Here is a 12587-nt window from a genome sequence, read left to right on the forward strand (position 1 = left end):
AAAAAAATATATATAAGTGTTTATTGCCCTTTTCTTTTGTTCATTTTTTTTCTAAGTGTTTATTGCCCTTTTTTTTTGTTCATTTTTTTCTAAGTGTTTATTGCCCTTTTTTTTGTTCATTTTTTTTTCTAAGTGTTTATTGCCCTTTTTTTTTTCTAAGTGTTTATTGCCCTTTTTTTTGTTCATTATTTTTTTTATTTAATTTTTCTAAGTGTTTTTTCCAAATTTAAAATGTTTATTTGTAAATAAAATATTTTAACTTTGATTGTGACTTGCATCTTTTGTTAAAGACAAAACACATGCATACATTTAAAAGCTTTTATTTTGAAAAACTTGAACAAAATAAAGTAATTCCTCCAGTCACCAGCAGGAAATACAGGAAATAGAAGCTCCAGCTTTTATTTTGAAAAAGTTTGTAGATTGGTTCCCGTTGGTGGTCCAGCATCGTAAAAAATCGAATCTTCTCCACCCTCTGGTGGAGAAGATTCGAAAATTGAAAAAGGGGGGTTAGTACACAGTTAGTTCAAAAAACAATGAGAAGGGCTCACCTTTTATTTTGAAAAAATGAAGTAGTTCTTCCTGTCACCAGCAGGAAATCCAGAAAATAAAAGCTCCAGCTTTTATTTTGAAAAAGTTTGTAGATTGGTTCCCGTTGGTGGTCCAGCATCGTAAAAAATCGAATCTTCTCCACCCTCTGGTGGAGAAGATTCGAAAATTGAAAAAGGGGGGTTAGTACACAGTTAGTTCAAAAAACAATGAGAAGGGCTCACCTTTTATTTTGAAAAAGTTTGTAGATTGGTTCCCGTTGGTGGTCTAGCATCGTAAAAAATCAAATCTTCTCCACCCCCTGGTGGAATTCTGGAAAACAAAAAAAAGGGTTAAGGCACAAAGTTAGTTAAAAAACCAATGAGAAGGGCTTACCTTTTATTTTGAAAATTGTCAGACTGGTTCACAATCCAGCAGAGAAAAAATTAAGGCATCTGAGACTATCTGTTCAATGGTGGAATTCTGTAAAACAAGAATGGGTCAATACATGAAGTTTAGGACAACTTTTATTTTGAAAAATGCATAGATCAGTGCTGGCTATTAAACCAACACCAATCTGTGCATTTTTTTCAAAATAAAAGGCAAGACCTTACAAATGGTTGAGTAAAAAATATATTCACAAGGGCTTACCTTTTATCTTGAAAAAAATGCATAGATCAGTGCTGGATGTTACACCAGAATTAATCTACATTTTTTTTTCAAAATAAAAGGCAAGACCTTGCGAATGTTTTTTAACTTAACCATTTGCAAGTGAGATTTTACCAGAATCAGGGAGTGGTGTAGTCCATCTCGACTTGGGTGGAATTCTGGAAACAAAAAAAAAGGGTCAATATACAAAGTTAAGTAAAAAAAAAAAAACATTTGCAAGGTCTCAACTTTTATCTTGAAAAAATGCATAGATCAGTGCTGGATGTTACACCAGAATCAATCTATGCATTTTTGTAAAAATACATTCGCAAGGAAGGTTTTACCAGAATTGGGGAAATCTTTTATTTTGAAAAAAATAAAACATTTGGGGCTAAATACTTTTGCCTTGAGTTTTTCAGTCAATCATTTAAAATGCTTGTTTTTCTCTTCTTACACCAAGAAAAAAAAGTTATTTTACCATAGGCAAGTCAAAAATGACCCCTGCACTATGGTTGAATAAATCCCTCACTTATATTTTGTCAAAACCACATTTAAAACTAAAAGTTAAAAGATCCAAGCCCTGAGGTCTTTAAGAAAGTTAATGGGGTAAAAGTACATGATTGTTTTAATCCATCAAATATTAGCGGTTCCACTACATGGCAGATTATTTATTTAAATTCAGAAAAATGTGAAAAGCCACATTGAAACTCACAAGCAAAAGCTACTTCTCTATTTGCCATTATAGTATTTATTTTAAAAATTAAATTCAATATGCATAAACCTACCTTAAATTTTTCCTTTATCGCAACATGTCTGGTCTACATTAACCATGATAATTAAGGGATTACCGTTTAGCCTAGAGGTCTTTGAGAAAGTTAAGGGGCTAAAATTAAATATAATGTATTTAAGTGCTCAGTGCCACTGCATGGCAGACTACTTTTTTAAATTCAGAAAAATGTGAAAAGCCACATGGAAACTCAAGCAGAAGCTACTCTTCACTTGCCACTATAGTATGTTTTTTTTAAATTAAATTCAATAGGGATGACCCTAATTTAAATTTTTCCTTTATAGCAGCCATGTCTTTTCTACATTAACCACGATAATCGCGGGATTACTGTTTAACCCTGAGGTCTTAAAGAAAGCTAAGGGGCTAAAATTATATTATTTATTTAAGTGCCTAGTGCCACTACATGGCATATTACTTTTTTAAAATCAGAAAAAATGTGAAAAGCCACACTGAAACTCAAGCGGAAGCTACCCCACTTGCCACTATAGTATTTTTTAAATTAAATTCAATTGGGTTGACCCTACTTTGCGGTTTTTCCATTTATCACGGTCCACATTAACCGCGATAATCGAGGGATTACTGTTAATTCCTTTCGCATCCACTAATGCATTTGTGTGGGTGACTAATCCAGATTTTTGCAATTAAAAAAAACGCAAAGTCATTTAGTGATTTCATTCAAAATTGGACGAAAAACGAGCCAATTGCGCAAATCCTTAAATACTGAAAGCTGACGTCTAAATGTTAAACGGGGAAAATCGGAACTATTTAAAAATGACCCACTTGGTTATGGCGTCGACGAGTTGATCCTTTCTGGTCGTTTCGGCCACATTCTTGATGTTTCCCAGTAGTCAGTGGTGCTCGTTGAGGGACTGAAACACACAAAGGAATGATTAGTTTTAAAACAAAGAGCGATCGGTAACGCAATGCAGCCAATTTGTTTGCAAACATTTTGCCCTCATGGCTGCATCACGCTAACGGAGCATGCTACCGTCAACGATCACTCTTAAGATGAGAACCGGGGCTTCGAAATCCCCAAACGACGACATACAACATGTGCAGCAACGTCTAGTGAGAAGTTTGACAGCCATTCTTCGTCAAATCGTCAGCTCTGAGCAGCTCTGCAGTACACGCCCGTGCAGTCTCAATCGCCATTTTGCTGGATGACATCGACTATTTGAACTCTCACCTCGGCCACGCCCATTAAACATAGAAAAACACAAAATAGAAATTGTTTTCATAATAACGTGCATTAGTCAGTGTGTGTGTGTATGTAAAAGGTTATATTCCGAACTGCCTTCGGCATAGGTGTTGAAACGTTTTATCCAAGGAAATGGGTGTAAACACTTAGTCATTTTTTTGACTAAATGTTTCATCCACCACTGAATATTCATTTAGTTAGACACTTAAGCATTAACGTTTTATCCAAGGAAATGGGTGTAAACACTTAGTCATTTTTTTGACTAAATGTTTCATCCACCACTGAATATTCATTTAGTTAGACACTTAAGCATTAACGTTTTATCCAAGGAAATGGGTGTAAACACTTAGTCATTTTTTTGACTAAATGTTTCATCCACCACTGAATATTCATTTAGTTAGACACTTAAGCATTAACGTTTTATCCAAGGAAATGGGTGTAAACACTTAGTCATTTTTTTGACTAAATGTTTCATCCACCACTGAATATTCATTTAGTTAGACACTTAAGCATTAACGTTTTATCCAAGGAAATGGGTGTAAACACTTAGTCATTTTTTTGACTAAATGTTTCATCCACCACTGAATATTCATTTAGTTAGACACTTAAGCATTAATACTTATTCTTTTACCTGAACAATTGTGGGAAAATCTTTGCCTGCACCGGGAATCAAATCCAGGTCCTCAGATGTGGCAGACTGATGACTTAACCACTGGGCCACCACCCCATGAGAGAAAGTTGTAGCACTTGTACGTTTTATCCAAGGAAATGGGTGAAACACTTAGTCATTTTTTTGACTAAATGTCTCATCCATACTTATTTAGTTAGACACTTAGCGATAGAACTTATTCTTTTAACTGAATAACATTGGGAAAATCTTTGTCTGCACCGGGATTTGAACCCAGGTCCACAGAGGTGGGGGGCCAATGACTTATTCACTGGACCACATGTTCCCAAAAGCAAGCAGTAGTATTTATTGTTTTGTCTGTTACAACTATTAGTATGATAAGGCTTTTTTCTCGTAAAAAACAACATTGTTTCATAAGGCTCTTTCACATCAGGTGAGTTAACCTCTACACCACAAATTGGCCACACTTATTTTGTCCTTATTGGAAGGTCTTGACTACAAATAGATAGAAACAACTATGGGAAAATGTTTCACAACTGGGATATGAACCTCAGCCTCCCAAATGGGAGTGAGGTGAGGCCATGATTTGAACCTGGACACTATTGGTGACAGGCTGATGCACTAACCCAGGGGTGGGCAAACTGTTCGATCCGGGGGCCACATTGACTTTAAAAATTTGACAGATGGGCCAGGTCAGCTTGTGCTGACCTGGCCCATCTGTCAAATTATGATACATATAAAAACTACATCTGTTAACAGTACATATGAAACAAAAACAGAAAAAAAGGACTTAAGTATTGAGATACTCATCACTCATCATTAAAGTTAAAAGTACAAAGTCAAATAAAAAGGAATGTATTAAGAAATATTAAAATGTAATTTAAAAAAGATAGAGGGGCTGTAAAACACAAAAAAAAACACATAAGAGTGGACAGAGCTACTGCCACTGGCTTCCATGTGATGGCGTCATCTTGAGGAGGAAAAAACAACAACTATTAGAACCATTGGAAAGAACGATAAACAGCACCCTCCTGTGGTTTTTATAGTATTCCATTCATTCATTTTCCGTTCCACTTATCCTCCCTCACAAGTTGAGGGGATGAGCCTTATCCTAGATGACTTGGTGGGCTTTTGCAGACAGCCCAAATTCTTTACAACGTATGATGTAATGCATTTACATGACCTGCTTCTAGTCTATTTATTTCCTTATAGTTTGAGCATCACATTCACTTTTCTGGCCTTTTTTCATCATGCTCCCTTTTTTTCTATATAATTTAATTAATGGACAGTGTACTCCATCACAGCATCAAAAAGTCTGCACCATCATTTACATGTTCATTTGAACATCAGCACCAAAACAATACCAGCAGGGCCTATAACCTGGTCTCCATTCGTCTTTCTTCCGGGCCCGAGTTTCCACAGAGGGTGATGGATTTGAATTCATTTGAGATTTGAATCAGAGTCTTGCCTTTAGTTTCAGGCAGGAAGAAAAAGACGAAAATACAACCCAGTAGACAGGAGCAGGCGAAGAACACAAAGCAGTAAGAGTCAAGTGTGTCCTGGAAGAAAAAGAAACAGATCAACCTACCATACTTATCTTTGGAATGTGGCAGGAAACCAGAGTACCTGGTTGTGTCATTGCATATCACGTCATCTCATGAATGTACTCACAATAAGTATGGGAAAGAGCAGGCCCATCACGGCAAAGACGGACCAGCGCTGAACCCCGAAAATGACGAAGGCAGACACTCGATTGGACTGAACAAAGATCTCACTGTTGAGAGTACCTGACGCTCCCCCTTTGTGTTAAAAACCATCAAATTCATATATTGAGTAGAGAAATACCAATGGACAGATTTCCATTCATATTGAAAGTTGTAATGATACCTGGCCCTCCACTGAAGAAGATGATGAAGAGTATAATCAATACGGCGGTGGCATACGGAGCCCACGATTGACAAGCCTTGGAGACAAAATTGTTCTAATGAGTACATATTTAGGCGTTTTTCTTGAGTTGACATTTGACAAGAAAATGATGAAGCGTCTGCAATCATGCCAGAATTTGTTTTTCACCTTCAAGTTGAGCACAACTGTCACTAACAGCCAACAAGCTGTCATGATACCATAACCCATCCAGAAGAGTGGCCTCCTTCCTACGCGCTCAATCAAAAGACCCTGAGGACACAAAGAAAAGAAAATAATATTTTCCACTTTCAAAGGCTGTTTGAAACACTTGTACGATGTAATGAAAAACTTCCTTTAAACAATTCAGCCTTACACTTCCTGTATTCTATAGTTAAGTATCCTATTTCTATTGTATGATGTTCTAATACAATAGGGCTATTAAGCATACATGTAGACATAAATTATAATAATAATAACATCTCAATAAAAGAAAAGGAGCTCAGGATCATGTGAAGAATTGGTACTCACACAAGGTATGGAAGTGAGAATTCCTGTGATGCCAAGACCCAAAGTGATGTAACGAATTTGATCTTCGGGGATCCCTGCTTTCTGAAAGATGTCAAAGGCAAATGTGCTGATCTAAAATAGAAAAGATAGGATATAGCATTTTTCGTGAGATCGGAATATGACATCATATTTACATATTTATGTTTGTGTGACGTCCTCACCATGGCCGTGCCTGATAACTGGTTGCAGCAGCTGATGGTGGACATAGTGATGAGCTGCCAACGCGCCGATTTATCCCCAAGGAGCCGCCAAGGACTTTTTACAGGTGTCGCATCCATAGTTGCCTGCTCTGTCAACATTTCGGCCATCTCCTGTTTGTAGTCACCTTGGCCCCACAGACTCTGCATGGCTGTAGTCAAGAATTGACACATTATGGTTGAGGCTGCTTGCTTCGTTTCACTATAAGAAATCTGCATGGTAAAAAAAATAGTACTATCATTGGCCTATTCTAATCCATCTTCCATTTGAGGGAGTTACTAGACTGTGTATGAGATTGACTCACCCTGTTTGCACGCTTCATCATCTCGTTTTTCGATAAAGAGATATCTGGGTGCTTCGGGAAGGTAAGGCATGACTATCACCTGGACCACGGAAAGACACGCTGGCAGACAAAGGACCACGTTCCATAGCTCTTGTTGGCCAAGGATCTCGCTGTGATAAAGAAGACAAATTCAAATGTAAAGGAATTTTTCAAGTTGTCCATATTTGTTTGCGGGGTGTTTAGAAGTAAAGCCTTAAACTACATGGCAAAATCTTCACATGCGCATTAACTTTTATCCATTCAAATCCAGTGGATGATTACCCTCCCTTCCACAATTCCTTTTTTTTAAGGATATAAATATCATAATTGACTAAATAAGGTCAAAACAGAAAGGTACATTAACATTTACAATATAAAACTCCCTGTGATAAAAAGCATGATGGAAAATAACATAAGTAAAATAGACTTTATAGGAGAAATGTTTATGTTCATAAGAATAATCAAAGACCAGTGTTTTTTTTATCCTTCAGCTTGAAAAAAAGTTAGCAGAAACTAATAAGGGTCCACAATGCAGAGAAAAAAATCATTTCCAAATTATGCCTAAAAGGGAATAGGGAAAAATAACTTACTCAATTCTGCCCATATTGTTATGACTATTTTAATTTTTCTAAACATAGTAAAAAAAATCTAAGAATAAATGATTTAAATAATATGAGATGAAGAGACATTTAAAACCGTAGTTTTCAAATTCATAATTTCTAAGCAACAACAGTGGTTTGGATTGGAACGCGCAATTATTTACTTATAAAATAAAACTGACTGAATGACAGAATTAAATCTTCAAAAATCAACTAGTAAATTCTTACCTTAGGCCAAAAAACTGCGCTGACAGTTTTCCAATGGCAATAAATGTGGCTGAAGACATGGTGACAACGCCTCGTATCTCTCTGGGTGAAATCTCCCCAAGGTACATCAGATGGATATTTGCTCCCAGACCTGCAAAAAAAAAGGAAATCATCTAAATACTGTATACATCACTGTAAAAATTCAGTGTCCTTTTACAATACACTACATGAACATGGTAGACATGAGCACTTAGCTGTCAAATTGATGATGGCAATCATACCTGCTGAGTAGCCCGCAAGCATTCTTGCCACAATGATCATCTCGTAAGACTTGGCCCATTTACTTGTCAGCATGATCCCAGCTGCAACAATGGCGATAAAGCTGTTGCAGGTGACCGCCTTTTTTCTGTCAAAGATCACACCCGTCAATAAGTGTGAGATTCAAGTGGATTTGCTCAAAAGTCGCCGCTGAGTTGAGAGCACTCACCTTCCCAGTAGTCCTGAGAAGCACTTGACACTGACAGCACCAAATAGCCCCCCCACGGCGTACATGGAAACGATGAGAGACCAGATGATGGTGACTGTGTGTGCAGGTGGTGGCGCTGCAGATCTTTCATACAAGGTGATGTTGATGAAGCGCCGGATGAACTACACAAAGAATTTAGTGAGGTCGCACATTTTCAGTGTCCTGTAAAATAAACTAATAAAGCGTAAACGACAGGTCTCACCGGAGAAGGGGAACTCAGGCTAGTGACGTGGTATCCAGATTGAAAGCTTCCTCCGATTCCCAAAATAAAGATGAGAAAAAGAGCTTTCCCACGTGTCTAGAAAGAAGAAGCAGAGAAATAAAGCAAATGCTATTGATGTTTTCATATATGTAGTTTAGGGAATTTTTAAAATATGTCATTCATCAAGTAAGCGAGCAATCACCCGTTCCTGCAACTTATTTGGAATGAATAGGACTTTAGACATTCTTAACCAAATGCATTATAAACTTATATGTTCATCTTCATGTCAGATAGCCATGTCTTTATCCTATATTGTATTCCAAATATTAAATTAAAATGACCTTGAACTATAATTCTGAGAACCCTTTCAACTCCCACTGATTTGAGAATTAGGTTTCACTATGTGTTCAAACATTTTGGGTAGCCCACAATACATTTAATAAACTAGATAAAATATTTAGAATTTTTTAAAAGATATTACATAGCATGTCATACACACATTTTAGACAACACAGACAGCTAGTCTGTTTATGTAATGGTTCAACTACAAAAAATAGGTAATGCCATTTGGAATGACTACGCAAAAAGTAACGTAGTGAGTCACACTCGAGTCGGTGCTTTTGGGTTATGCATTTAGTATAGACTGTATAGAACCCTAAACTTATTGTTAAATTCAGGGTTGTATAGCAACACTAGTAACATTAAATAAAACCATGAACTCTAATCTCCATTGATATACAATTCAAATGGTTAAATATCTATCTAAAACAAATGACAGAAGAAGCAAACTCAGCTAAGGCCTACCAGCTGCTGTAACAAGGTTTCCATTGGGTCCTCCGTTTGTATACACGTTCACAGACAGAGTACAAGCATTTGCAAGGGATCCCGTTAAATAGCAAAGGTTGCTTATCATTAACTTCTTATAATTTCTAACTGAAAAAAAAACACATGCACACTGACAGATGTTACATGAAGGCTGATGTAACTTTCTCGAGAGCTTTGTAAGTATCTTAAATCATTGACTATTTCTTTATAATTAAAATGAATAACTTGTTTTTCAGGGAGATGTATTAGTACTTAAATCTCAACTCATTATTTTTGCACATTTAAAACGCTGCATTGGTTGGAACAAAATGCAGCACCCTCTTGGCCCTCTCATCTCATGTTATCAATTGCTTACATGGATATATTGGCATTTTCTATCATAAATTAACAACAGCATCAACATAGAAATCTAAGGACAATAAGGGGGTTTAAATTGTAAGTGTTTATGTATTTCTGTTCAGATTTTTAAACCAGATTTAAAAAAAAAATAAAAGTACCCACATGAAACATGCAAAATCCACATTCTTTCCCTAAACTACAATCATTCAATTAATTTTTGTGTGGAAAAGGTATCTTTTTGTGTACATCACATGTCTTAAAAGTACTACAGGAAAACAGTGGGTGTTACGAGTTGTTGTATTTTTGTTCTTCCAGCAGGTGGCAGTACACTGTAGTTTTGGTAGTTATCATACCAAGGACATGTCTTGTATTTTCTCGTTGAGCGAGGCTCGGGCGGAAGCAACAATACGTTGTTTGCCGTAGTCATCGTTGACTAGCACACATACGCCAATTTTTGCTTCCCGGTACTTATCTCATACGCGAAAACACTTGGATCAAAACATGCCGCTTGAGAATCTTGAGGAAGAGGGTCTCCCTAAGAACCCCGATCTGAGGATAGCTCAGCTGAAGTTTTTGCTCACAATGGACGGTCATCGACAAGATGCTAAAGTGAAGACGGAGCTCATGGAAGCTATCAAAGCTAACAGTGAGTTAGCCGTTTACCGTTTTATGGACTAGGTTATGGTGTTAGGACTAGGTTATTGGAATAACAATCACGAGAAAAAAATGCTTGTGTGAGATTAAGTCCTTGATCTCTCTAAATATCTGGTTAAAGCTAATGTGCCAACCTTAGCTGTTAATTGCACTCTCGGCAAGCGATGAGTTCTTATACAGGCTTAATAAAAAATTAAAATTTTTATTAGGTGTATTTGCGTTTAACAAAATAGTAGCTCTTTGTGTTATATATATATATATATATATATATATATATATATATATATATATATATATATATATATATATATATATATATATATATATATATATATATATATATATATATATATATATATATATATATATATATATATATATATATATATATATATATATAACGCACTAAATTTCATGCACAATCAAATTGTGAGTCCTTATAATAATTTAATTATCCTATATCTTTTGATGAAGTGCATTAACTGCATATATACGTTTCCTGACTGATGTCTGTGCCCCAGATATGGCCCCCTACTATGAAACCTTGTGCAAGGAACTCAAGTGGCAACTTGACAGTGACCTGCAGAGCAAGATGAAGAAGGCAAATGAAGAGGAGCTTAAGCGGCTCGACGACGTACTGGAGGACGCCGAGAAGAGCCTCGGGGAGAGCGAGATCAGAGATGCCATGATGGCCAGAGCTGAATACTTGATCAGGATTGGTGATAAGGTAACGCCACTTTCTTACATTGTCCTTTAACTTCATCATCAGAACTGAATCACTGGTTATCACACAAGGGATACATTCCCAGTGTTACAGAACAGTTGTTTTAGCTAATGTTATGTGGTAATTCCTCAGGAGAGTGCCTTGACAGCATTCAGGAAGACCTACGACAAAACAGTGGCACTAGGTCACAGGCTAGACATCGTCTTCTACCTGTTGAGGATTGGCCTATTTTACATGGACAGTGATCTCATCACACGCAACTCTGAGAAAGCCAAAAGGTAATACTGCTCAGACATGCCAAAAATGTTTATATGTACGATGCAAGCCGCTAACTGCCCCTACTTGTTACCCAATTTGACATGCAGCCTAATTGAAGAAGGGGGTGACTGGGACAGGAGAAATCGACTGAAGGTCTATCAGGGTCTGTACTGCGTGGCAATCAGGGATTTCAAACAAGCCGCCGAGCTCTTTCTGGACACAGTCTCTACCTTCACGTCGTACGAGCTCATGGATTATAAGACTTTTGTCACCTACACAGTTTACGTGTGCATGATTGCCCTCAAGCGCCCTGACCTTCGGGAAAAGGTACAAGAAAAGCCCTCTCAAAACAAGTTGCCAAATCTAATCAAAAATATATATGTGTAAATAGTAGTGGCTGTATCAAAGTAATATCTTTTTTTTCAGGTCATAAAAGGGGCCGAGATCTTGGAAGTCCTGCATAGTCTGCCAACTGTTCGGCAGTATCTGTTCTCCCTCTATGAGTGCCGCTACTCTGTTTTCTTTCAGTCTCTTGGTAAGCACGTTTCAATTTTGAAATGATTGCACTTGCAAAACAATATATAAGGAGGTTGACAGTATTCTATTTTCTTTAGGTATTAAGCATGCACTCCATTTTATTACTCACCGATGCTCACCTTGGGTCTGTCTTTTTTTTTGTGTTCCACAGCAACAGTGGAGCAGGAGATGAAGAAGGACTGGCTTTTTGCTCCACACTACCGCTACTACGTGAGGGAGATGAGGATCCAGGCCTACAGTCAGCTGCTGGAGTCCTACCGCTCGCTCACACTGGGCTACATGGCCGAGGCCTTCGGGGTCAGCACAGAGTTCATCGACCAGTAAGTGTAATGAGGTCCTTCTCCTAAAAGGGTTTTTCAGAGAAAGGAATTGGTTAATCACAAATACGGAATGAACTATGCTTAATGTTCCAAATGGGGAAAAAATCGTGCTTACCTGTCCTGCTGCTAAGTGCTATGTTCAGTGCAACACATTTGTAGGAAAGGTGCAATTTTCTTGAACTAGTACCCATCTTTTATCTCAGGGAGCTGTCCCGATTCATCGCCGCTGGACGTCTCCACTGCAAAATTGATAAAGTCAATGAGATTGTAGAAACCAACAGGTGAGGTCACTTTTCATCATAACAAACCATTGTCGGCCTATAACTTCAACAAAAAATCTTAATCTTTGTGTTTCTTTCTCCACCTTGACAGACCTGATAGTAAAAATTGGCAGTACCAGGAGACCATTAAAAAGGGGGATCTGCTACTTAACAGAGTTCAGAAATTATCTAGAGTTATCAACATGTAAACACGTTGGCCACATTTTGTGAGGTCAGCAAGGTGGATGGATGGATCTTCATCTTGGCTTTTCTTACACCTTGTGTTTGTTTGACAAATTCATTTGTGTACATAATAATAAAATGTTTGACTGTTTACAATTGTTGCTTTGGCATTATT

General features: G+C 37.3%; 2 protein-coding genes and 1 long non-coding RNA gene across 4 annotated transcripts; 1 reads left to right on the forward strand and 2 right to left on the reverse strand.

The window, feature by feature from the left end:
* Positions 1–304: 304 nt before the first annotated feature.
* On the reverse strand, positions 305–3201 carry LOC144203232 (uncharacterized). 2 transcript variants are annotated; one of them, XR_013327633.1, is made up of 7 exons: positions 3009–3201; positions 2741–2829; positions 1309–1352; positions 922–1008; positions 771–858; positions 549–694; positions 305–472 (listed from the first exon to the last, which is right to left on the reverse strand). It is a non-coding gene; the product is annotated as an uncharacterized LOC144203232 (long non-coding RNA). The 2 variants fall into 2 exon arrangements; XR_013327632.1 differs by lacking the exon at positions 771–858 and having other exon boundaries at positions 3009–3199.
* Positions 3202–4818: 1617 nt separating this feature from the next.
* slc2a9l1 (solute carrier family 2 member 9, like 1) lies at positions 4819–9282 on the reverse strand. The gene is made up of 12 exons (XM_077726668.1): positions 9117–9282; positions 8313–8408; positions 8072–8232; positions 7866–7990; positions 7606–7735; positions 6761–6909; positions 6420–6607; positions 6220–6330; positions 5860–5961; positions 5674–5749; positions 5458–5585; positions 4819–5345 (listed from the first exon to the last, which is right to left on the reverse strand). The coding sequence occupies exons 1-12, from the start codon at positions 9138–9140 to the stop codon at positions 5160–5162; spliced, it is 1476 nt and encodes a 491-aa protein (XP_077582794.1). The 5' UTR covers positions 9141–9282; the 3' UTR covers positions 4819–5159.
* A 564-nt stretch (positions 9283–9846) lies between these two features.
* On the forward strand, positions 9847–12568 carry psmd6 (proteasome 26S subunit, non-ATPase 6). Its single transcript, XM_077725547.1, has 8 exons — positions 9847–10122; positions 10652–10857; positions 10987–11132; positions 11220–11439; positions 11539–11647; positions 11801–11969; positions 12173–12250; positions 12342–12568. The coding sequence occupies exons 1-8, from the start codon at positions 9978–9980 to the stop codon at positions 12436–12438; spliced, it is 1170 nt and encodes a 389-aa protein (XP_077581673.1). The 5' UTR covers positions 9847–9977; the 3' UTR covers positions 12439–12568.
* Positions 12569–12587: the final 19 nt, after the last annotated feature.

This window comes from Stigmatopora nigra, chromosome 10 (genome assembly GCF_051989575.1).
Source record: "Stigmatopora nigra isolate UIUO_SnigA chromosome 10, RoL_Snig_1.1, whole genome shotgun sequence".
NCBI classification, from domain to species: domain Eukaryota; kingdom Metazoa; phylum Chordata; class Actinopteri; order Syngnathiformes; family Syngnathidae; genus Stigmatopora; species Stigmatopora nigra.

Coding starts and splice junctions, on each gene's coding strand:
- slc2a9l1 (XM_077726668.1), bottom strand. CDS start 9,140: ATGGAAACCTTGTTACAGCAGCTG. Junction 6,910..7,605: donor GCGCAGTTTTTTGGCCTAAG/GTAAGAATTTAC, acceptor TCTTTATCACAG/CGAGATCCTTGGCCAACAAG. Junction 6,331..6,419: donor AGTTATCAGGCACGGCCATG/GTGAGGACGTCA, acceptor TTTCTATTTTAG/ATCAGCACATTTGCCTTTGA.
- psmd6 (XM_077725547.1), top strand. CDS start 9,978: ATGCCGCTTGAGAATCTTGAGGAAGAGGGTCTCCCTAAGAACCCCGAT. Junction 11,133..11,219: donor AACTCTGAGAAAGCCAAAAG/GTAATACTGCTC, acceptor TTTGACATGCAG/CCTAATTGAAGAAGGGGGTG. Junction 11,648..11,800: donor TGTTTTCTTTCAGTCTCTTG/GTAAGCACGTTT, acceptor TGTGTTCCACAG/CAACAGTGGAGCAGGAGATG.